The 24,568-nt window shown below is 35.9% G+C and overlaps 1 protein-coding gene and 2 long non-coding RNA genes across 3 annotated transcripts; 2 read left to right on the forward strand and 1 right to left on the reverse strand.

Annotated features, from left to right (window-relative positions):
* Positions 1–1,056: 1,056 nt before the first annotated feature.
* On the forward strand, positions 1,057–24,203 carry LOC106062462 (acetylcholinesterase-like). Its single transcript, XM_056036066.1, has 4 exons — positions 1,057–1,297; positions 10,634–12,136; positions 12,284–12,423; positions 17,392–24,203. Exons 1-4 carry the CDS (start codon positions 1,281–1,283, stop codon positions 18,000–18,002), a joined length of 2,271 nt encoding a protein of 756 aa, XP_055892041.1. The 5' UTR covers positions 1,057–1,280; the 3' UTR covers positions 18,003–24,203.
* On the forward strand, positions 3,716–5,956 carry LOC129927367 (uncharacterized). Its single transcript, XR_008778983.1, has 3 exons — positions 3,716–3,901; positions 5,093–5,160; positions 5,499–5,956. It is a non-coding gene; the product is annotated as an uncharacterized LOC129927367 (long non-coding RNA).
* On the reverse strand, positions 6,025–8,224 carry LOC129927366 (uncharacterized). The gene is made up of 3 exons (XR_008778982.1): positions 8,207–8,224; positions 7,231–7,340; positions 6,025–6,404 (listed from the first exon to the last, which is right to left on the reverse strand). It is a non-coding gene; the product is annotated as an uncharacterized LOC129927366 (long non-coding RNA).
* Positions 24,204–24,568: the final 365 nt, after the last annotated feature.

The raw sequence follows: 24,568 nt of genomic DNA on the forward strand, positions 1-24,568 counted from the left end.
GGACGTGAGACAGTTAGCTGAGAATGAACTCGGCGCATTGAACTTATTTTGCAACGTGGCTGCATGTGAACCTGCAGCGCCCATTAGAGACGTTTGTTGAGAGGGTCTGCTGAGACAGCGTGTCCGGCTGTGTTGACGAAAACAGTGTTTAACACTATCTCTATGTGCCGAACGATCACTACGTCATCTCAAGAGCAGACTGGTCAACTGGAGAAAGAGAAAACGACACATGCAGAGAACAGTGCAGATGTCTTCGTGGGGAACACGCTCCGTGTGATGTCCTCCTGTTATTAAACATCTCTATATCGTGGAGTCACCTCCCGTAAAATATTACAATATTTATTGATGTCAACCGTGGAACAAAGACTTTCTCTTTAACAAGCCCCCAACAAGAAAACGTCGCGCACAGAGAGGTTAGGGGACCTGACAGATCAAACGCAGAAAGCAAGCAAGCATCTATTTTCCCAAACTCAGCCCACAAAAAGCCTTCTGTTGAGGAGTCACAATTCTGAATGTAAACAAGTGCTTTTCCTACAAAGACTAATTGAAATTGACATTGTAAAATTGACACCCAGTTAAACAATCATATCTCCTGTATCAAATGATCACAATGCTTTCGAAATGAATAAATGCGCGATGAATTTGGTGTATTCTTTCTAAATCACCCTGACCATGTATGTTGCTTGTTCCTATTCAACAATCCTATCTTACTTTAAATACCTTTTGAGGCTATAGTAAAAATTTGAAAATAGAATGAACGAAAATTCAAGCCGACTTCACCCTGGCATTTTGGTTTGTGCACTACGGACACTGGAAGAAATGTTAGAGCCAACGTTGAGGTATGTGAATAGAAGGAATAGTTTTGAATCTCAGTTGCTGTCTCGATGTCTTACATGGAAGACCCCGTCACAAACGTTGCGAAGACAGTCTTTTGGTTTCAGTTACAGGGGAGAGAAGTGGCATTATCTGGAGCCACAAAAGAAGTTTTATGAGCGCGTGTGTTCCTGCGGCGTGAAAAGTTGAAACAGCTGAAGGAGAGCAGAAGCAGCAGAGAGCGAGAGAGAGAGAGAGAGAGAGAAAGTGAGAGCTGGTGAACAGAAGAATGAGAAAATGAGTGGTACTACTCTGATAGTTTAATGCCCACTCAATGTACGGTGCTATATATTTCAGTCTTCGTACATCTCGCCTGTCAGTTTGTGTACATCCAGCAGTACGCGGCGGTCAGCTGTTTATAAGATTTGTTTGTGAAAATCATTAGTGTACTATCTCATTCATCAACTATGCATACAGTTAAAAGGTGAGTTTATCTGAATCATATTTCCTTTACTCACATAGAATCGCTTTAAATAACCTGAACATACAAAAGTTTTAAATAGTTACAAAAGCGTGTCCTTAACTATAGCAATTTCTGACGAACGAATAGTATTATCATATATTCTACATAAATTTGGATCAGGATCTACTATTTTGTTAAAATTGTATTGGGGATTTGTTAAAACTAAAATTTAATCGCAATCATCAGCTCTTTGTTTACACTTTAAATGGTAACATTTTGTTTACATTCTGTAAGCAAGACAATTCAATTGGAGAGAAAAAGAAAACAAAACGATGTGTAGAAATATGGTGACGATACAATGGAACCTAAGTGAAAACGCAAGAAACTGAAAAGAGGAAGACTGGTCAGAAATGTTCAAATAAATGTTAAAGACTCCATGTTGAAAGATCACACGCTGTCCGTAAAGTCTGGACTCATAGATTAATTGAATATTTCTTGTATGTAATTAAAGTTAAGCTTTATTTTCAGTATTTAACATATTCAATATGATGTCCACCATTTCCGATGCAAATGTTAAATGAACTCGATGCAATAAATATACATTACAAAAAAAGGTCATGCAAAAAAAATCTGCAATTTATTTCAAATTCAAATGAGTAGGCCTACATCTGAAAGAGATTAGAAGTTTGATTTTAGAGTGCACACACACACACACACAAAATAGGCCTATTATTTATTAAATTTTAAGAACCTTAGCCTTTCAAAGTCTAAGATTAAAAATATTTTTGGAGCGCATTTTATGTACGGATGAACATTACTGTCAAGAAGGAACAATAAAATTATATGTTCCAAACTGTAGACTTGATTTTGTCTGTGGAAAAGCTTGTGAGACATTTGCATACATGGCGAGAAATCCATTAACGGTAACCTTTTGGTGTGTCTCTGAATTTCCATTTGATTGGACCAATACAAATTATCTTATCTTATCTTATCTTATCTTATCTTATCTGTTGTACGGAATAATTAAGGACGTATTGAAACGAGTTCTTGACATTGTTTAGTTGATCGTAACAATCTCCACTACGTTACGGTTTGACTGGTTTTTCATCTTAATTTTTACAAAGCATAATTTCCGCAAGTGTAACATCATATTTTGTCCATTTTATTTACTTCGTGCATGCAATTCCTTAATAATTTTTGTATGCCTACTCTAGCAAAGCCTGAACAAAAAATGCTTTAAATATTATCAAAGTTTACTAAAACTATAGCAATTTCTAACGAAGGACTTGAATATGACAATTTCTTTTTACAAGTTCTAGTCATATCTTCATGGTGGGCATAACCTGGACGCTGATATCGAAAACGGCTCTAACGATTTTTCTAGATATTTAACAGTTGATGTATATCGCTGGGAAAACAATAACAAGCTCTTTGGCCACACGAAGAAAACTCCAGTTTAGCCGTTATCATTTTTCAAGTAATAAATAAAATAAATTTAAATTTTGCTAGAGATATAGATCTAAGACAATATCCAACATCGGTTTTGTAAAGACTATTGCGTTCTTGAAATTCTTTCGGAATCTTCAAATGCAAGGCTTTTCTGACTGAAGAGTTTTTCTAGAGGAGAAAAAGGGGGAGGGGGAGATCGGGGTAAAAAATGTTCCACTGTTTTTTAATCTAACATTCATTCGTTTCTAAGAGGAAAACAATCGCTCTAGAAGTTGCCTAAGGAGGTATTGTCTTTTTTAAAACGTATTTGCAATGTTTTTCTAGTTAAATCTGGGTTTGAAACTAATATTTTGTTTTATAGGTTATCTTATCTTATATATTAATATATTACAGACGTTACTTCAAAAAAAAAAAAAAAGAAGATAATTACGTCCTACGCATTACATGTGTCTATCTAGTCGCGCATGTTAATCAATGACTTAAACTCTGCTAAGTCGTTGGTTTACTTGGATTTCAATTGTATTGGGGATTTGTTAAAACTCAAAGTTAATCGCAATAATCAGCCTTTTGTTTACACGTTGTATTGTAAGATCCTGTTTACGTTCTGCAATACTATTCGATTGGAGAGAAAAAGAAAACAAAACGATGTGTAGAAATATGGTGATGATACAATGGAACCTAAGTGAAAACGCAAGAAACTAAAATGAGGAAGACTGGTCAGAAATGTTCAAAGAAATAGACAAACTAAACAATGTCAAAGACGCCATATTGAAAGATCACAGTTGCCAGATAAATAATACAAATTACAATTACATCAAAGTAGTAGTCCTACGTTTGAAAGAGAATGCAAATTTGATTAACAGTGCACACACACACACACACAAAATAGTCCTAGTATTTATTAAATTTTGAGAACTTAAGCATTTCAAAGTCTAAGATTAAAAATATTTTTGGAGCGCACTTTTAGATATGGATGAGACTGCCAACTCTACGCACTAAGCCTATATTTTTCAATAAACAAGTCCCGTTCACGGAGGCGTCCTTGGTTGCAAGGTAAATTGACTTCCGGTAGATTTTTTTTTACTATATAAAGAAACCATTCCCGAAGATTTTATACCACCACTTTTACAGCAAATCATGAATGGAAACTGAATTGTTATAGAAGATGTTACAAAGGTAAGTGTGCACAAATCAATTTCTGACTTAGATCTATAACTGTAAAGCTTTATAACTGATTTTCTTAGCCAGTATAGACTAATTAGCCAAGCCTGTATTACGTGTATTTTCTTGTTTACGACATTGAATTGAGGTTCTTGTGAGAGCATAGCCTATATATATTTATATAAACCAAATAGTAAGACTTATTCAGAAGAATAACCCGGTACATTTAGATCTATATGCTCTTACTTTAATAGGCTAAAATGACCTTACGTTTATAAGTTTTAAAAAATTCTTATATTGTGTCGATGATAAAATAGAAAAAGTACATTCTGTGATGTTTTATGGCAAGTTATTATAACACAGTGCAGGACAGGCCACTGTCCTGTTGCCTCATGTTTCTCACGGCTATGGCCGAATTTCGAATCCCAGTGCCCCCGTGCCTCATATTCTGTTTGACTGCCCCAGACTTGCTGATCTCCGTCTCAACAGGTCAGAGAAACCAACAATTCTCGACCTGTATGGTGATATGTAGGCTATGCACTACACAATACAGCAAGGTTTCTGTCCAGGGCTTTTGTAAGAGAAGATTTGAGCCTCTCAAGCCCTCACTCAAATGGAGTTTGATGATGGTGACTTTTTATGCCCTTTTTTCCGTCTAGGTGAGAGTTATTGTAAGACTATTGACCTGCAGCTGTCGAAGTATTGACTAGCCTTTGTAATCATTACTGCGAACGGTAATGAAAGCCGCATCGTCGTCAAACATCAGTTCCCTAATCAGGATATGTCGTCTCCTCGTTTTGGTCAAGCCAGTTTAAGAAGCCTTCCATCCGATCTACTGTGGATATATACTCCATCTTCCAAGGCACTATGAGAGTACTGACGAAACAATTCCGAATAGTGTTGATGGCCAAAACCCATCCTTGTTTTACCCTGCTCTTGTTAGATAATACCGGTACCTAAAAGTCTTAGAGGAAGAACTGTCAAACTTTACAGTTCCTATCATGTGAAGCTGACAGTTTCAATAGCTTATTTGGACAGACAATTCTCACTAGTAAAAACCACTTCTGCTTAGTGTGAGCATATTGCTAAATGAAGTTCATATTTCTATTACTTTCTACTCAAGTCACCCAAGAGAAATTTTATTTAAAGCAAAAACTTTTTATAATGCATTTTTCGTTTTTTTTTTTTGTGTTTTTTTTACTAAAGGAGCATACTACTTCCAAAAACCTGATTTGATTGTCACTAACTTTCAAATTGAAGGGGATCTACTACAAGTGAGATTTTTTTTTTTACTTTCTCCAATAACATTGTGTTATCAATACATGTGTTATCAATACATGTATCACTTTAAATTACTTGTAATTGTGAAATAATAGGTAAAAATCTCCTTAATTACATGTTATATTTATCCTATGCATAAATTTATTAACATTTTAAAAAAATCATTAAAACAGGCCTAATTGTAGAGAAAAAATTATTTCTTGTGATTGCATTGATATCAGCTTTAAAGATGCTGTCCATTGTTGTAACATAAAGTAGTCTTACATTTTTTATTAGCAAATATATATATTTATAACATGTCTAGTTTGAATTTCTTTTCTTTTTTTCTCAGCTGCTCATGAATTTTGAGATTTTACAGCAAATAGAGGAACAAATTTTATCTGCTTCCACTTAGACAAACAGCATGGAAATGTGCTATTGTAATGAGTAGAAGATATTTGTCATTTAGAGTATCATGTGTCATTGACTTATGAAAACAAAATGCAACAGCAAATTATCAGTCCACACACTTCAAGATGAGGAAAAGAACAGTATAAGCTACATTCATTGATGCATTATTTATACAAAAATGTATAGTCAACCCAGTCATCACTCCTTTTTTTTTATGAAGCCAGTTACAGTTACCATGAAGGGATGAAATTTCAGATAATATTCTGTTTGTTTTATGAAATGAGAATAGGCCTACATCAGAAATTGAAATGGTCATCTTCAGTATTTAATGTTTCATCTAAAAATGATAATTATATTAATACATATTTGATGTACAAACAAATGAAAACCATTCAAACACTTTTTTTTTGTGAAGTATTAACTTATTATTATAGACTTTTTACAGGAAAGTATCTTAAGCTTGACTGAAAGAGAAAGTTGCTATAATTTAAATAATAAAATTTAATAGTCTGAACATGTAACTAAAAATTGAATAATGCTAACATTTATTGACAAGTGAATATTGTAATGATGTGCTTTCTATTTTAATAATAATAATAACAATAATATTAGTAAGAACAATATTATCTTCACTTTCTTAATATTATAAACACAATATTTCCTGAAAAGATTTTTTTAAATTATAGAAATAATGCTCAAGTCTTAAGAAATGGTAGTTTTCAGAATCATCAAATCAAGGACAACATAGTATTCATGAACTTCCAGCTATCAGCAAGCTACTAGTAGGTATTATGGAGCACATTCTCCTTTAACTCAGAGGATCACAGGCACTGGACAAATTCTAGTACTGTTGATGGAATAGAAACAACATACATTAAATTCATAACAAGTCACCAATTCAATCTCAGTTTCATATAGTACCAAACTTCCATATGTTCAAGTCCTTTATGGATAAAATCAATTCTGAAAACATCTAACAAAACACTTCCTTAAAGAGTATATTAGGAGTATAGTAAAGTATATTAGAATATATTATGAAACAAAAATATTACAAAAAAAAAAAAAGGAATAGTATAATAATAACAATATTTAATCTTTGACATTATATTCAGTAATATTATGAAAATTTAATGAATCATTTAAATGCACTTGAAAGTGAAGGGAACAGATTTTTTTAAAAATTCAGGAAATTTTCTGCACAAGCATGCTGAGGTAACCCAAATAAAGAGAGTCATTGAATATTGTACTGAGTGTTTGAAACATAATTTTTTACTGCATACATTAAAATATGAACATATCTTTGCAAATTTAAAGGGAGAATTTGAAGACTGCTTTTATTCTTTTTGCACTAAGATAAAAGTATTAAATTTTAAGCTGCCCTACTTACTGGAAGGAGGCCTGGTGGTTTAGCGGTAAAGCGATTGGCTTCTGAACCGGGGACGGGGTTCAAATCCTGGTGAAGACTGGAATTTTAAATTTGAGTCTGAGTCCACTCAGCTCTAATGGTTTCCTGACATTAGTTGGGGAAAGTAAAAGCAGTTGGTCATTGTGCTGGCCACATGAAAACCCTCATTAACCGTAGGCAACAGAATGGTCAGAAACAGATGATCTTTACATCATCTGCCATATCGATCACAAGGTCTGAAAGGGAAACTTTACTTTTTTTTACTTACTGGAAGTTTCGTAGGAAGAGTTTCTGGCATAACAAGTGAGTTTTGTGGCATTCATCCTATTGATAAACTCTTAGGAATAAGAAAGCATCATTTCTTCTTGAAATATACATCTGCGGAAAAGAAAAGAACAATTGCTTTTAATGTGAGCAATAATAAAATTCTAATTAAATTTTAAAAATCTCCAAAATAATTATAGTGACTTAGTTCAAAGAATTATGTAAAGACTTTCTTTAAGCATTTGCTCAACTTATCTGACATCCTTTTCCACCAAGATAACTGGTTAATATGTACTTCTAATTGAGAATTGTTGCATAATATATTTAATTCTTATGCAAGAAAGTATAATTTGAAGGAAAACACCTTAGATAACAAAAGAGTGGTATTGGCCTGCATGAGAAAATTATCACTTTAAAAATACCCTGCACAGGCTGGAGGGAATATAATATGTTTTATTTACAACATAACAACAATATTATGTAATGTGATGTTGCTTGTTCAGGCTGTCTTGAGGTCAACTATGGATGACTGTTGAATTTCAACCAATTACTCTGCAAGCGTTTGGGTATTATTGTTCGGGTGTATTCCGTGTAGTTGATCAACAATCCAGACAAAACAAACACATCGGTTTTAACTAGTAAAGAGATGTAGTCAACGCTGAAGAACAGTGTAACATGTATTTATTCTAAGAAAAGGCCACAGTAAAAGTCTCTGTCACTAAACACGTCGTTACCCTAGAGGATTATATCGCTAACTGATTTTCCGGTCTCTAACCCAACATATCCCAAACGTCACTAGTCCCGTTCAATATGCGTCTTCTTTGGTGCGTCGCTAAATAACTAATCTATATAAATAAGGTGTCTAACAGTAAATATTCACCTAGAAATTTAGCTTTAAATAAAATAGCACATGGATTTTTAAAATTAAAATAGGCTTACATAACGTTTAAAAATAAATTATTAATTGCTTAAAAACTTACTTTTAAATGTATTTATACAGCTTCTGGCACTGTGTGCAAACTCCTTTGAAAACAATAAGAACATATTGTGGCTGTATCTGGGTAAATACTTGAATTCACACATTGAATGGTAGCAATTAGAGCCCTTTTGGGTACCATTCAACATCCTTTGTGTACTTCTTTGGTAGTTAAGAGAAAAGTTAAGATCTAGATCTACAGTGAATAAATAGCACAATTTGGTACCTACTGGAATGTGTGAGAATAATGAAAAAAGAAAATAGAACCAATTAGAATGTTTAGTTCATTCTAGTACAGTTGTTTATATCTAGGCAAGATATGAGTTGTGATCAAAAGAGCTAGATCCAGTACATGAGTAGGGCCTATGTTAATGGGCAATGGCTGTAGACAGTAGTATTGCTCATGAGAAACATTAAATCTGTAGTGTATTAGCAGTGTATAAGAATAGATCTAGATACAGATTCTAATTCTAGATCTTATAAGTATAAGAGTCTAGGGCTATTATAATATTATTATATAAAATATAGATATAAACTAGATATAGATCTAGTTTAGAGTCGTTAGTAAAGATAAAGTAGATCTTCAAATAGTTTAAAGAACGATCTGTGACACTGTGAGCCAAGCACTTCCCTACTTCCATTCATGATTCACATATGAAGAAGCTAGATCTAAGGCTAAGATTAAGACGAAGTTTAAGTTAACAAGTCAGGAAGTCAGATTAACGATTAATCATCATGTTGATCATGCCATGATCATCTTGACTTGAGATTTATCCTAGATCTAGTCTAGAGTCGACTAGAGCTAAATTCTATATAATAGGGGGCCTATATTATACTATATAGATTCTATATCTTGATTCTCTGGGTTTATCTGACACACAAACGACAAAGATGATGAATCTAGCAACTCGACGTTCATAATATTTTTAGTCATAATTTTGTTAATAGTACTATAGGAATAGCCAGATTTTTATAAAAACAAATAATTATTTTACCAACTTAACTATTTACATAAATAGTGTTCTATTATATATATATATATATATATATATATATATATATATATATATATATAGTAGTGTGTTGTGTGTACGGTCGTATTTGTAGATAAAGTTTATAGCCATAGTTCACTACATCTGGGTGAAAGTCTACATGTTTATGTGTACAATCACTTTCTATTGAAGTAGAGCTTAATGATTCTAAAATTTTATTGGGAGAACAAATATTCGAAACAATATCAGATCTTTTCATAGCTTTTAGAAGAATTTGATGTTATTTGGGATTCTAGTTAGTTAAAAAAAACAACTAAAAACTTGTAGATCTGAACAAAAGTTGGTAAAGATGTAAGATTGTAGGCTTATTGACTGACTATATATTGTTATTTTATTTAGACTGACTCATTCACAGACTTAACTTAGGCCTATATCACCCACTATATACAAAGTTAATAATTGACACTCTCAAAAATGTATTGACTCTTTCAGTAAATCGCTTATCACATTTAAAATATACATTGTAAAAATAATAATAATAATTATCATTGTGATGAAGAAAAAAACAACAGAAAAACAAATACTCCAAAATGGCAGCACCAATTAGCAGACAATCAATGTCGTAAACAAGAATACACGAAATACAGGCTTGGCTAATTAGTCTATATTGGCTAAGAAAACCAGTTACAAAGCTTTATAGTCATTGATCTAAGTCACAAATTAATTTGTGCACACTTACCTCTGCAATATCGTATATGACTATTAAGTTTCCATTTATGATCTGCTGTAAAAGTGGTGATAAAAATCTTCGGGTATGGTTTCTTTATATAGTTAAAAAATTCTACCGGAAGTCAATTTACCTTGCAACCAAGGACGCCTCGGTGAATGGAACTTATTCTTAATTACCTTAGTGTTGGCAGTCCATGTAATATATATAGTCTATGATGAGGACCATGATGAGGTAGTGACAATACAATTCAATGCTGTCAATTGTAGACTTCATTTTGTCTGTCGAAATGGTGATGGGAGATTTCCATAAAATCCATAGACAGCAAACTTTTGGGTGTATCTGGTGCATAGTCTTTGGATATGCGATTCTTTTTTTTTACACTTTACAGCATTGTAAAATCAAATTTCTAGTTTCTTTCTGTTGAAACACAATCTGATCTTATCATTAGCGTACATTGACTTTGTTTAGTTTATTCATTTCAAGTCTCTTCCTATAATCCTCTTTTATATTTTGTTACGTTTTTCTAAGGCTTACCTTATGTCACCCCCATATTTCTCAATTTTACCCTAATTTCTTTTTCTATATGCTGTATTTTTTCGGTTAAACTTAAAATGAAAAACTAAAGAAAGATTACTCTTTTTTTTTTACAAAATTATTGTGTACATCTCCGGTGCACTTTTGATTAAAATGTTTGATTTAATCTTTCCAGAAAACAACTGGCACTCCAACTCTTCATAGGTCTTTTCCAACTGTTTCACTTAACAGACAAAGGCTATGCCTCTCCTGTGACTATACCGGTTACTCTGACCACCACACTAGGAGATGTCGTTGGTGTTCGGCAGACGACAGGCGCCACCCCTGTTGATACATTCTATGGAATCCCATTTGCGCAGCCTCCTGTTGGCTCGATGCGGTTTAAGCCCCCAGTGGCGGCAGAACCTTGGGATGGCGCCAAGTGCGGACTGGAGAAACCGAACTCTTGTTGGCAGGTAGTCGACACTTATTTTGATAACTTTCGGGGCGCTAATATGTGGAACCCTAATACGCCACGTAGCGAAGACTGCCTTTATTTGAATGTGTGGCGCCCAGCCTGCGATTCAGGTTGTCAGCCCAAGACAATCATGGTGTGGATATTTGGGGGCGGTTTCTTTGCAGGCACCTCAACTTTGGATGTTTATAATGCAGCACAACTCGCCGCCAGGAATGACGTCATCGTTGTCTCCTTTGGTTACAGAGTCGGCATATTTGGTTTTCTTTATCTTGGGAACGACAGCGCTCCCGGAAACGCCGGTCTGTTAGACCAAGTGATGGCTCTAAAATGGGTGAAAGATAACGCTGTCAATCTTGGTGGTTCTCCAGATAATATAACAATCTTTGGAGAGAGTGCAGGGGCAGTGAGTGTTGGCTTTCACCTCCTTTCTCCTCTTTCAAAAGATCTTTTCAAGTACGCCATCATGCAAAGTGCATCCCCTTTAGCTTTTTGGAGTCTCCAAGATGTAGAATTTGCCAGGAGTAGGGCACGTAAACTAGCTAAGGACTTGAGCTGTAATTTAGAAAGCGCCTCGGATGTCTTAACCTGTTTGCAAGCAGTGAGTGCTGAAAAAATCATTAATCGCACATATGAATATAATACTGAACCATTTATAGACGTTGCTTTTGGCCCTGTTATTGACGGTAACTTTCTCACCGACAATCCAGTATCGATTATAAAAAGAGGTGAAGCAAAGAAAACTAGAGTTATCCTTGGTGTTAACAAAAATGAGGGCTACTACTTTGAAGTCTACGCACACAAGGACATCTTCGATCCTCTAAATAAAAATGGAACGATTAGTGAAACTGATTATCAAACTATTCTCAATTATTTGTTCAATAACGATACCTCTGTGATTCAGGAAGTGAAACAGAAATATCCAGTGGATTCCAATAATTCCTTCTCAACTAATATTGACAGCATAACCGGTGACATGTTTTTTAAATGCCCTGTTGTAGATTTCGCTGAGCTCTACTCCAGACATTCAGACGCAGTGTACATGTACAGTTTTGAACACCGGACAAGCCAAACTCCCTGGCCAGAATGGATGGGTGTTCTTCACGGCTACGAGATAGAGGTTATCTTCGGTTTACCTTTGGCGGCAGGTTCTAATTACACAGAAGCTGAAAAAGGCCTTAGTTCTTTGATGATGAAACTCTGGACGGACTTCGCAAAGACAGGGTAGGTTTTTATTTCTTTCATAGTAATAAAACGTTATAAATGTAACTTTCAATTACTCGATCTAAACAAGAAATTTTTTTATATATACGTAATGAGTATTCCTATGATACAGCTGAAGGGTAAATGAAATATTTTGTTGTTTACCAGGAAACCCAGCCCAACAGATGAGGATCAGTGGCCAGAATACAAGCCTGATGTGCAAGCGTACGTAGTTATTGACATTGATGGACCCAGAACAGACCACAAACTTCGCGATGACCAGTGTCCTTTTATGGTAAATAACGCAGGCAAGTGACAGATTTGTTCTTTTAAATCAATTTTTGTTTGGACGCTGAAAAAAAAAGAGATGTTTAGTTAAAGGGCCGGACTAAAGGGTGGTAGGTAGTGCTACAGCCCCGGGCATCCACAAGAAAGGGTCCTCCACAAAAGAGAAACGTATATAGGGATTTCGACGGGTCTGAAACTTTTAAAGTATTTTTTTTTATTTTTAACGCTAACACTTTAAATCTTATGTCGGGTGGCAACGTGTCGTGATTAAGAAGTGTCCGCTTGTAATTGTAGCATGCTCGGAATATGTAATTACCGGTACAGCTCCGAGTTAAAGCAGTGTGCCTGCCAAGAGCCTTCCCCTCCACATACTCAAACCTATACACGTTTTAAAAACTAAACTATGCATAGTAAATATTTGTAAACAAGGAAAGTGAGATCAAACTTATAGGTGGTCTTTTTCTTTCTTCTAAACAATAGCTTTTAGATAAAAGTATTTGTTATTCTTGAGTGGTTTATATCAAAGCTTTCGAAAGGGTGTAGGAGCCTCCACATCATTCTTAAGTTCGACCCTGAGTAATGACCAAATGTGCTTTGGTCCCGACTTATTGTTCCAGCACCCAAACCTCTACATTTGGTTACAATTTACAGAGTACTCCACTATCCTTATAACAAAAATGCTTTTATCAAGGACTTTAAATTGTGTTACTAGTTAGTTACCACCTCTATTTTTCCAAAATGGGTTTGTCATAGTTTTCAGACATAGTTACCAGACATAGTTACCCGACATAGTTTTCAGACATAGTTACCAGACATAGTTACCAGACATATTTAAACAAAACAAATAAAGAGCTCTTTATTTCTTCTTTTTATTGTATATGGGCGTAGGAAAAAATAGATCAAAATTTAAAAAGTAAAACACACACACTCACGCATATGTCAGGGTTGAACTAAAAATCTCTGTCTTAAAAAATGTCTTAAAAATATGGGATGTCTTAAAATGTCAGATGTCTTAAAAATGTATGATGTCTTAAAAATGTCTGATGTCTAAAAATGTCAGATGTCTCAAAAATGTCTGATGTCTAAAAAATGTCGGATGTCTTAAAAATGTCAGATGTCTTAAAAATGTCTGATGTCTTAAAATTTATGATGTCTTAAAAATGTCAGATGTCTAAAAATGTCTGATGTCTAAAAATGTCTGATGTCTAAAAAATGTCCTTGAAAAAAATGTGTTTGCTATCTAAAAACATTCACGAGAGATTGATATTTTTAAGTTGAATGTTTAGAAACAATGCTGCAGCTATTGAGGCCTACAGTAGTTCACATGACAGTGTTCTGATGTCCGTTCCGTTTGCTTGGCCCAGTAGTCTACTTGTCTCTATGTCTAATCATTTATTTGACCTTTGGAGTCGCGAAGGCTGCTCATCTACAGAGCGGTTAGGTCATGAACTTGATGGCTACACATTAACAGAGGCGGCCCGCATCAGTAGACACCAAAGTATAATGACAGTGTCGGAGCTTAGGAATAGTGTATGTGGAGTCTTGGTGTCAAAGATTCAAAGTACATGTGTGCATGAAAAATTGTGTGAATGGGCGTGTTTGTCTATCCTGTGTTAAGTGTAACAATGTAGTCACTTCATGCAAAAAATAAATTGATAAAAGTTTTAAAGTTTGAATCCCATTGTAGATTGGTATTCTGAACTTCGGGATTTTGAGGTCGCCCCTGTGTCCACTCAACTCTAATAGGCATCTGACTCGTTAACTATTTGCCATAAAACAGATCTACTGGCATGAAAAGGTTCGGATCTTGGTGAGACTCGTGTGTTTGAATTTCGGGATTTTTAGCCCCCCCCCCCCCCTAAGTCCAGCCAACTCTAATGGATACCTAACTTTCGTTGGGGAAAGTAAAGAAGGTTGTCTTTGTGCTGGCCACATAACACCCTGCTCGTTAACCGTTGGCCAAAGAAACAGATGAAACAGATGACCTTAACACCACCTGCCCTATAGATCGCAAAGACTGAAAGGGAACTTTAAAAAATATAATTTTATTTTCTAGTTTTTATGATTTATTTGGCAACAGTTCTCTTTCAACATAGCGCCCTTGACATTGTTCATTGATTTCAAAATTTCTCCCAGTCTTTCTCTTTTCATTTTCTGACGTCATTATGTAGATTCTATTTCAGTGGTTCTCAAACTGTGGTTCGCGGACCCCCAGTGGTCCTCGAATCGACCGAGAGGGATCCGCATATTTATCATTATTGTATACAATTAAAAGATAGTTTAACCGATCGGATAGTTTCAATAATAAACTCGCCTCTCACAACTGTTTAATTAGTCTATTACGTATGACGACCTAAACCAAAGATGTGAATAAACATTCTTCACTTGGATTTCCAAACTGGGTATTGAACCCTTTTTGCCACTCACGTCCCAACCATAGATAAATATGTACTAACTCAGGGGTATTTTATTGAAATATTCATAAATAAGGAACTTAAACCAATGTATGAACAAGGAGACCACAAATTCTGGTTACAGAAACAGGTTCCAATGTTATATCTTGTCTTAATTGTTCATTGTACAGAAGTTGTTCACTGCTTCCCGTCTTCTCAATTGGTACAACGTGGAATTATTGTCGTAATAAGCCTCATCACAAGCAAAAAAAATCAACTCGAAATGTGTGCTTGTTGAGCCTGGCTTAAATACACACATAAAATCTTATTAACCTTGTCCAAGTAATTAGTTTTGAAATATTTTATCATAAACAAATATTATAATTACAATAATTCCAATAAACACTCCTTCCAAATTTTTTTTTACATTTGTTACTTATATACCAATCACTCATGTAGCTTTTTCTCGTAGGGTCCGTGGATCAAAATAAGTTTGAGAACTACTGTTCTATTACATTGTCACCAGATCCCTGCATATCGCTTTCTTATATTTTCTCTTTTATTTATGTTTATAAATAGTATAAAGTTTATATATAGTATAGTATAATAGGGTCGAATAATTCGGGTAAATAAAACAGGATATAGGAAATAGATGTTCTAGTGGAAAGTCGGTTACATCGGACTGTACTGCAACAGAATGTCAAGATATTAGTATAAGTGGCAGTGACATCTGTGACTTAAGGCTGTGACTGTAGGAAAATGATCTCGGGTAGTGACTGCAAACTGTGACTCAGCACAGCTGGATGCTTACTTTGAAATGATTGTTAGAAGCAACATAAAATGTTACGTATTTTGGACCTTGCGGTATTTGCAGAGACATGTTAGTAGAAGTTTTGACTGAATAAGTAACTGTAAATAACACTGATACAAGAACATTATGTTTGGTAGCAGACGTTTAGGCGCGACAAGTTCTGACGATAATTGAAAATACTATAATAAAAACACAGGGTGTCCGTATCGTCTGGACACATTGGATAATTGGATATTTTTTGGTAGGCAATCAAAATTAAGCTTTACTTTCAGTATTTAAAATATTCAATATCATCTCCACCATTTCCAATGCAAATGTTAATCCGTTTCTCAAAATTAGCATAAGATGCATTTGATCTAAAGTACCCTAAATTATGATACATTCAGTCTTCAATCGTTGAGTCAAATGTATTGTTACGTATCTCTCCTACTATCCAGGCTCTCTTCCAACTGCACCACACGACACAACGAACTTAAAGAACCTCACAACTCAGGGCTCCAAAGTATCAGTCAATTTAATTTCAAATACATCACAAATACTGTACAGTTGGCAACAACATCACACTGTCTTTACAAAAACCAAGCCTTGCTCCGCCTGACTTCACACACCGTCTGTCTCTAACTTCGCCTCGTCTGGTCACATTGCGAGGTAACGTGAAGTCCAGTCTTTCTAACACACTCGCTCTTATATAGAGTCTCTACTGGCCTTCTAGAATGGGATGGAACGTTCTTGACCACTCAGAATGATCACAATCGTCATGACTTGCGTGCGTAATATTTACACACAGGTCGTTGCCGGACTGGCGTGTACTGTCACAGGTCACAGTTGACCGCTCGTCCTGCGCTGGACTGTGGCGATTTGAGTAGGCTAAAAACACACAGCACTACCCCCATCTGTGTCACCACCAGGTTTACAACAGATTAAATCTGTGATTTTTGCCAAGTCCACTTTCTCCATTAGCATAGCCCAGAAAAGGCAATCCAGTAGTCTGGTGAACGGGGAGACCAGATCTTCACCGCGTCTTTCTATCCCTCAAGCAATCTCTTACATTTTGAGTCCTATATTGAACATACAGCCCAGACGGACGACCTGTAGGAGATATATTGCTCTACTTCCCAAGCGCTCACCCGTCTCCAAAACAAGTTTGAATAAAAATTCTCAGTATTTAAAAAATGCATATTTTAAATTGTGATATGTCATATTCCTACCTAAAACAACGATATTGACAATCCAGAGCACATATCACACGACCAGGCAATTATCAGGACCAATATCGCCAACCAGTGTCACGTGACCAACATTTAGCTCAACCCCCCACCCCCAACACACAAACTTGCCCTTTATGTTTCCTCTTATTTTCTTCCCATCTTGACTCAAGAACTATTCTACCTTCGTGCTGCTGTTACACGTTTATTCATCATTTAACTCAGGAGTAAAGCTTCAAACTCCAGTCAGTAGCAGTTATAAATGTGGAGTAGACAATTTTTCATATTACTTGTCTACCTATATGAAAACAAAACACATTTCTGGTATTAAGTTTTCATTATAAGATAAAATACAAATCTCAAAATGCTCATTAATTCGAAACATAAAAAAAAATTTACTTTTGAGACCTTGCGATCTATAAGGAAAATAATGTAAAAGTAGGACTTATTTGTTTCTATGGCCACATGTTCAAAGGTGTTATGTAGCCAGCACAATGACCAACCGCATTGACTGACTAGATTTATATGCTTGAATACAAATATCAAACTTATTTTTTTTTCTTTTTCTCAAATTCACAGAAGAAACACGGAATACAACTTCCTCGCGAAGCCTTGAAAACGACAGTATCAATTCAAATCCAGTGCTGGTATTAGACGTCAATGAAAGCCAAAACAGAAGTAGGAATTTTTCAAGTGAATTATTTACTCAAGAAAACAATGAAAATAATTCAAGCCAGATGTTTAATTATACCTTGCCAAGCCAAGAATACAATAGTTCAGACCCAGTGAAAACAAATACCAATCAAAACAGTGGGGACATTACAAGTCTATATGCTCATGAAAAGATTGAAGATAACTCAAGTCAAGTGCTAAATAATACTTTGTCAAACCAAGAAAACACTAGTTCAGGCCCAATGCAAAGGAATACTTACCAAAACGATGGGGATGATCTAAGTCAACTATTTACTCAGGAAAGCCATGAAAATGCCTCAAGCCAACTGTTATATAATACCCTCCCTATCCATGAATACAGTTCAAATTTTTCCAGCCCAGGGATAACCGATAACCAGGAAAATATTGAAAATGCTTTAAGCTACTTGGTAGATGATATTCAGGGAAACATCGGAAATGTATCAAATCAAGAGCTACCTAATACCCAGCTAAACCAGGAAAACAGCAATGTAGTTTAAAACCCAATGTGGATTTGATTTTCATAGTATGCAATCACACATACATACACAATTTACACTCAGGGATAGAGATTATCCAAGTGAATTCAGATAAAATTTATTGACATTCTTGCTCTAAATAAATGAAAATATGGGTTTTCTATTTCAGGCTTATCCACATCCACTCGAGCACACAAGAAAAACAACAGAAAACGTAACAGTAATATTCCAACATTAAAATTGGTTGTTGAAAAATAAGATAATTTGGCATGCAGAGAGAGAGAGAGAGAGAGAGAAAGAGATTAGATGTGTATGGCAAACAATATATTAGAAATAAAACTCTTCCACAAAGTAATAACAATACACACAGCAAACAAACACAGGAGACATCCAAGCTACCCATTGTAACAACACTGATAAAAGTTGATGTCTTGACATATTGGCTCGACGTGAAATTCAGCAAACTTGAGACTATCTCTGGTTTATCTTTACAAACATGGCAACCAAATGTTATGTGTATATGCTTTTAAATGGAGTCGGCTGTGCCTTAAAAACATCATTTGTATCTAAACTAGTCGGGCCTCCTAAAGGTATTAGTGACAGGCTCATGACCCTAAAGCTGCCTTTACAAAACGGAAAGAAACACATTTTCATAGTTAGCTGTTACGCACCCACCATGACCAACCCAGATGATGTCATAGCAAAGTTCTATGAAGAACTAAACTCCACCTTACTTGATATTCCAAAAAACAGATAAGTTACCCCATTCTCGGTGACTTCAACGCAAGAGTCGGCTCTGAACATCACATCTGGAAAGTTGTCTTAGGCTAATTCGGGATTGGTCAGTGCAACAGCAACGGATTATTACTACTCCAGACCTGTGCTGAACACAAGCTGCTCTTATCAAACATAATATTTTTTCAGTTTCCCAATGACTAAAGCCAACTTCCTGGATGCATCCCCGCTCAAGACACTGGCGTCTCATAGACTATGTCATCACCAGACAATCCGACCGTCAGGACATACGTGTCACCAAATCTTGCTGTGGTGCAGAATGTGGAACAGACCACCGCCTTAAAACTAAACATTCGTATTCAACCAAAGAGACGTACGCAAAAATCTAAACCCCTAAAAAAGCTAAACACGGCAGACTAGCAGATGACTAAATTGAAAAGTCGATTACAGATGCGATAGACAACTGCCTCAAGTCCACCCCTCTAACTGAATCAAATGTAGATAAAAACTGCGAATGCTTCAAAGAAGCTATCCATAGCACAGCATTAAGCATAGTCGGATCTATGGAGAGAACTGATTTGATGAAAACAGTACGAGATCAGAAAACTATTAGATGAAAAGCACAAGCTCCATAAATTGTATCTAAACAACCCAAACTCCCAGTCCACTAAAGATGCATTCACAAACATCCGCAAAAATGTGCAAAAACTGTTACGCCAAATGCAAGATACCTGGCTAAGCAAGAAAGTAGAAACAATACAGGAATTTGCTGACAAGAACTTCTTCCATGCCATATACGAGGTCTATGGACCCACAAAGGCAGACTCATCCCCTCTACTAAATGCTGATGAGACAATCCTATTGACAGATAAGGAAGAAATCCTAAAACGCTGGGCCGAGCACTTTGAAAAGGTTCTCAATACACCTTCGATTATAAATGAAGCGGCCATAGACAGGCTACAGTAAGTACCAATAAATGAAAAAATGTATGACTCCCCTACGCTAAAGGAAACCAATCTTGCCATTCAACAGCTCGCAAGCGGAAAAGCCCCAGGAGCTGACTTCATTCCCGCAGATGTCTACAAAAAAGATGGATAAGCCCTGATTGAAAGACTTCATGAGCTGTTCTTAATTATGTGGGAACAAGAGTCAATACCACAAGACTTTAAAGATGCCACAATAGTCCATCTATACAAGCGAAAAGGAAACCGCCTAATCTGCGACAACCACAGAGAACTATCTCTTCTCTCTATTGCTGGGAAAATCCTCGCACGCATCCTACTAAATCGGCTCATGCAACACATAGAACACGGTCTACTACCGTAAAGCCAGTGCGGCTTCTGAAAAGAGCGTGGAACCATTGACATGATCTTTGTGGCAAGGCAGCTCCAGGAAAAATGTCCAAGAACAAAATGCTGACCTCTTCTCAATATATGTCGACCTAACAAAAGCATTCGACACTGTTAGCAGAGAAGGACTCTGGAAGATTATGTCAAAGTATGGTTGTCCACAAAAATTCATAACCATGGTAAGACTATTTCATGATGGCATGAAGGCTCGTGTCCAGGAAAGTGGAGAGCCATCAGAGCTCTTCGAAGTATCAAATGGGCCAAAACAAGGCTGTGTCGTAGCACCTACACTGTTCTGTATCATGTTCTCTGCTATGCTGACAGATGCATTCACAAATAGAGAAAACAACGGGATAAATATAACATACAGATTTGATGGTGGCCTATTCAACCCGAGGCGGCTCAAAGCAAAATCAAAAATGAAATCAGCATTAACCAGGGACTTGCTATTTGCTGACAACTGTGCACTAAATGCCTGCTCTGAAAATGATCTGCAGAGCATCGTCAGTGACTTCTCAAGAGCATTCTCAGACTTACCATTAACACACAAAAAAAAACACACACACACACAAAACTGAAGTCTTATATTTGTCTGCTCCAGGTAATCCTACTTGGATCCAAGCATCAAGATAAATGGACATGATATAAACTCAGTAGACAGATTCACATATCTTGGTAGCACACTCTCCAGAAACGGAAAGATCGATAATGAAATCGACCTGCGTATCGCCAAGGCCTGTGCATCCTAAAAAAGTCTAGAACAGACGTGGTATCACGACAAATACAATGCTAGGGATCTATCGAGCTGTCATCCTCCCTACATTGCTCTATTCCTCATAAACGTGGACAGTGTACAGAAAACATGCAAGGAAACTGAACAACTTTCACATGACATGTCTAAGAAAAATACTGAATGTCAAATGGCAAGACAAAATACCAGATACTGAAGTCCTTCGAAGAGCGGGTCTGCAAAGCATCCACACAATCCTGATGCAGTGCCAGAGTGGAAGACTGCCGCATTCCTAAACGACTCTTGTATGGCCAACTAAGCGAAGGAAAGCGCTCGCAAGGTGGTCAAAAGAAAACTCTTCAGGGACACCCTCAAAGCTTCTCTGAAGGCGTTCAGCATAGACCCAGTCACTTGGGAGACAGAGGTACATGACAGAGCATCTTGGAGTCGTGATGTGAAAGCTGGCGCACAGGTTGCTGAGGAAAAGAGAACAACGCTGGCAGAAGAAAAACGCCACAGAAGAAAAGCAAGGCCAATGACACTAGCTCCAGCTGGAATAACCTGCCCACGTGTGCAGCCGAACATTCCGGGCTCACATAGGTCTCACCAGCCACATGAGGAGTCATAAAATCCCAGTGCAAAGCCCTCAGCCCTCTGGATGACAAAGTGGTCATCATCGAACCACGATGGACGAACTATATATAAATGATCTTTCTATTACCAGGCCACGAGAATCACAAAGATCTAATACAACCTCACAAATTGGGATAACTCCATTTTTTTGTGTATCATTGGATACCTCTTGTGTTTTTTATCTTTTGTCTACATAGGAAAGAGGAGAAGTCTGGGAGATGGTGAGGGCTGAAAGCCGAGTGGTTAAGTGCAAATCTAATGGTCTCGGGTTGAATTCCTGGCGTGCTAGATCGTGGAACTTCAAAACTTGGAATTAACTGAACTGAAGGACGCCGAATTCATCTTGCTGAAAATAAGACACACCCAACCTTGTAAAAACACTGACCGATGTAAAGGTTGAAATAAACTGGGTCAGCCTTGAAGAACCCCTGAATAAACTATTGTCTACTTTACAAAGAGAAGCTTGAAATGGGATGATAAAACGCTCATAATGTTAAATTACAAAAAAGAGAAACGATCAACAATCAGAAAGATACATTCGTGTCAGAAAGAGAAAAAAAAAGTTTCAAGTGCCTTTAGAATTCTGCATTGAGTTGCCTGAACTAAAAGCTCAAAATTGCAACTAGATATCCCAAATGTTGATGTGTACAGTTATTAAAAATAAAAATAAACTTTATAGAATCCTAAATGCTGGTGGTAAAATCATCTTTAAAAAAAAAATCCCATTTGGGCAGTTGTTTGAGACAAACATCTATAAAAAAGCTAACAAGATCCTCGAAATAAAGAATCACCCTCTGTGTCAGGATTTTGTGATTTTACCATCACAAAAGAGATACAAGACACCGATAGCAAAGACAAACAGACACAAACACTCTTTTGTTCCCCTGGCAATCAAATCATTAAATAAGAACAATCTGGTATAAACTTTGTCACATGTAAATTATGAGTGCGTCTGGTGTGAACCCTACACTTTGGTTTCTTCTAGTTATAATGTTTTTTATTTGGTGTAATGCACAAATTGTAAGACAAATTTCCATATGGACAATAAAGATTATAATGAAATGATAATAGATTTTAGGAAACATAAAGGCCATCTTACAGAAATTCAGATAAATAACCAAACCATAGAACAAGTGCAAGAATATAAATATCTAGGTACAACCATCGACAACAAACTGAAATGGAGTGAACACTGTCAAAACCTTTACACAAAAATTCACCAACGTCTTTTCTCTTAGAAAGCTAAGGAAGTTTAACATCGACAAAACAAGAATTACACTTTTGTATACAATAACCATCAGCAGTCTAATTAACTTTGCCATCACCTGCTGGTATGGTAAAACTTCACTTGCACAAAGACTTAGACTAAATAGACTAATAAAAAAAAAAGCATCGTATATCACTCGAACACAGCTACCATCTCTTGAAGAGCTTTTCCATGAAAGTTGCCTTTCCAAAACACACACGATTCTTAAAGATAACCTTCACCCATTAAACCACTGTTACATACGATCTTAACGAAGTGGTTGTCTCCTTTCCATTAGAACTAAAACAGAAGGATTTAAAAACTCTTTCATCTCACTGCCGGTCAGAGTTTTACCAAACCATCTCTCATCATCAAGAAGTTCATAGAAGTCAAATTCATAAAGCGCTGGTCTGTATGTACTTCGTGTGTGAATGTTGTTCGTATTTGCATCTATAATGTTATTGTTACAGTAGTTACGCTGAGGTTGTCAATTGTTGTCAAACTGAATTTCCATTTGATTGGATCAATAATATTATCTTATCTTATATATATATATATATAAAGGCTTATATATATATGCCTACTATTTATGTTATTCACAAAACCTAGCCAATGCAGTAAATAATGATGGTTTATTTATTGCAAGCTCTATGAAACCTTTGTATTTTATTTTCGGTATTTCCTCACAAAGCCGCAGTTTTATTTATATACAACTTTTTTTTTCAAATATCACGAATTCCGAATTTTCAAAGCAATATTTGTTCTTTTAAGCCTACTTCTTTTTAATATGCCTGACGTCGTTTCTACTTCCTTTTAGAAGTGGTCTAAATTAAAAACAATACCTTCCTAATAGCATTAATGAGTAGTGTTGGGAACTAAACTAAATTTATTTATTCGAATCCTCAAAAAGAATAAGAATTGCTATGTACAGGTATAAACATAAAGAGTAAGAAAATGCAGTTTAAGATTACTATTCGTTTTAAATTAGGTCTAACTTATAATGCATACTAAATAGCTTTTTCTCTTTAAAATACTGCTTGCATAAGTGATTTTAAAAAATTAGATTTTTCGCTTTCAGAAAAAAAAAAGTAGCCGTTGCATCAGAACTTTGAATGGTCTAAAATATTGTGATGTCCGATTTTCAATATCTTTTCTAGTTTACGAGATCTAAACGGGACGGACGGACAGACAGACAGACATTTCACACAAAACTAATAGCGTCTTTTCCCCTTTCGGGGGCCGCTAAAAATGCAAACTTTCGACAAAGATTTCTTTAGTCTAGATATGCACATTAATGTCCACTAAATAATGTCTTGATTACTAAACCAACGTGAGAGGTATAAAGGGATGTGTAACATGCAACCAATCTAGAGTGACCTAGAAACGAGGTCAGAAGTTGTTCACGTGATCATTCCTTCATGTCTTCCTGTTTTGTTTTACTGGCTAATAATACGTCATTAAGAAAATGGCAAAGGAAAGTTTGACAATTGTTTGTTTTTTAATAAAATAAAGTTGAACAAAAAGTGAAATGTTTGGTTTGTGTTTTCTACATCATTGGTCCAAAGCGGCTATCTGTCTGTCCTGTGATGTTTAAATCTCAGAAATTAAAAGCGTTATTGAAAAATCCGATTTCACTATCGTCTGCATCTCGAAATACGTGCGCCATATTGTTTTCCTACAGCATCGCCCTTTTATTTGCAAACTAGTAATCACAGTGTATGCATCTGAGAGATAGTACAGATTGCCTTCTATGTGGGGAAGAAACTCTTATTAGCTTGATGGTGTATCCGGTGTACCGAACAACAAAAGTAGGGTTGATAAGCGGGGGACGCCTCTGTTTGGCTCTTTTATAGTTGCACTAAAACAATGACTTAGGGTTGATAAGCGGGGGACG

The sequence above is a fragment of the Biomphalaria glabrata genome, chromosome 7, assembly GCF_947242115.1.
Source record: "Biomphalaria glabrata chromosome 7, xgBioGlab47.1, whole genome shotgun sequence".
Taxonomy (NCBI): Eukaryota; Metazoa; Mollusca; class Gastropoda; family Planorbidae; genus Biomphalaria; species Biomphalaria glabrata.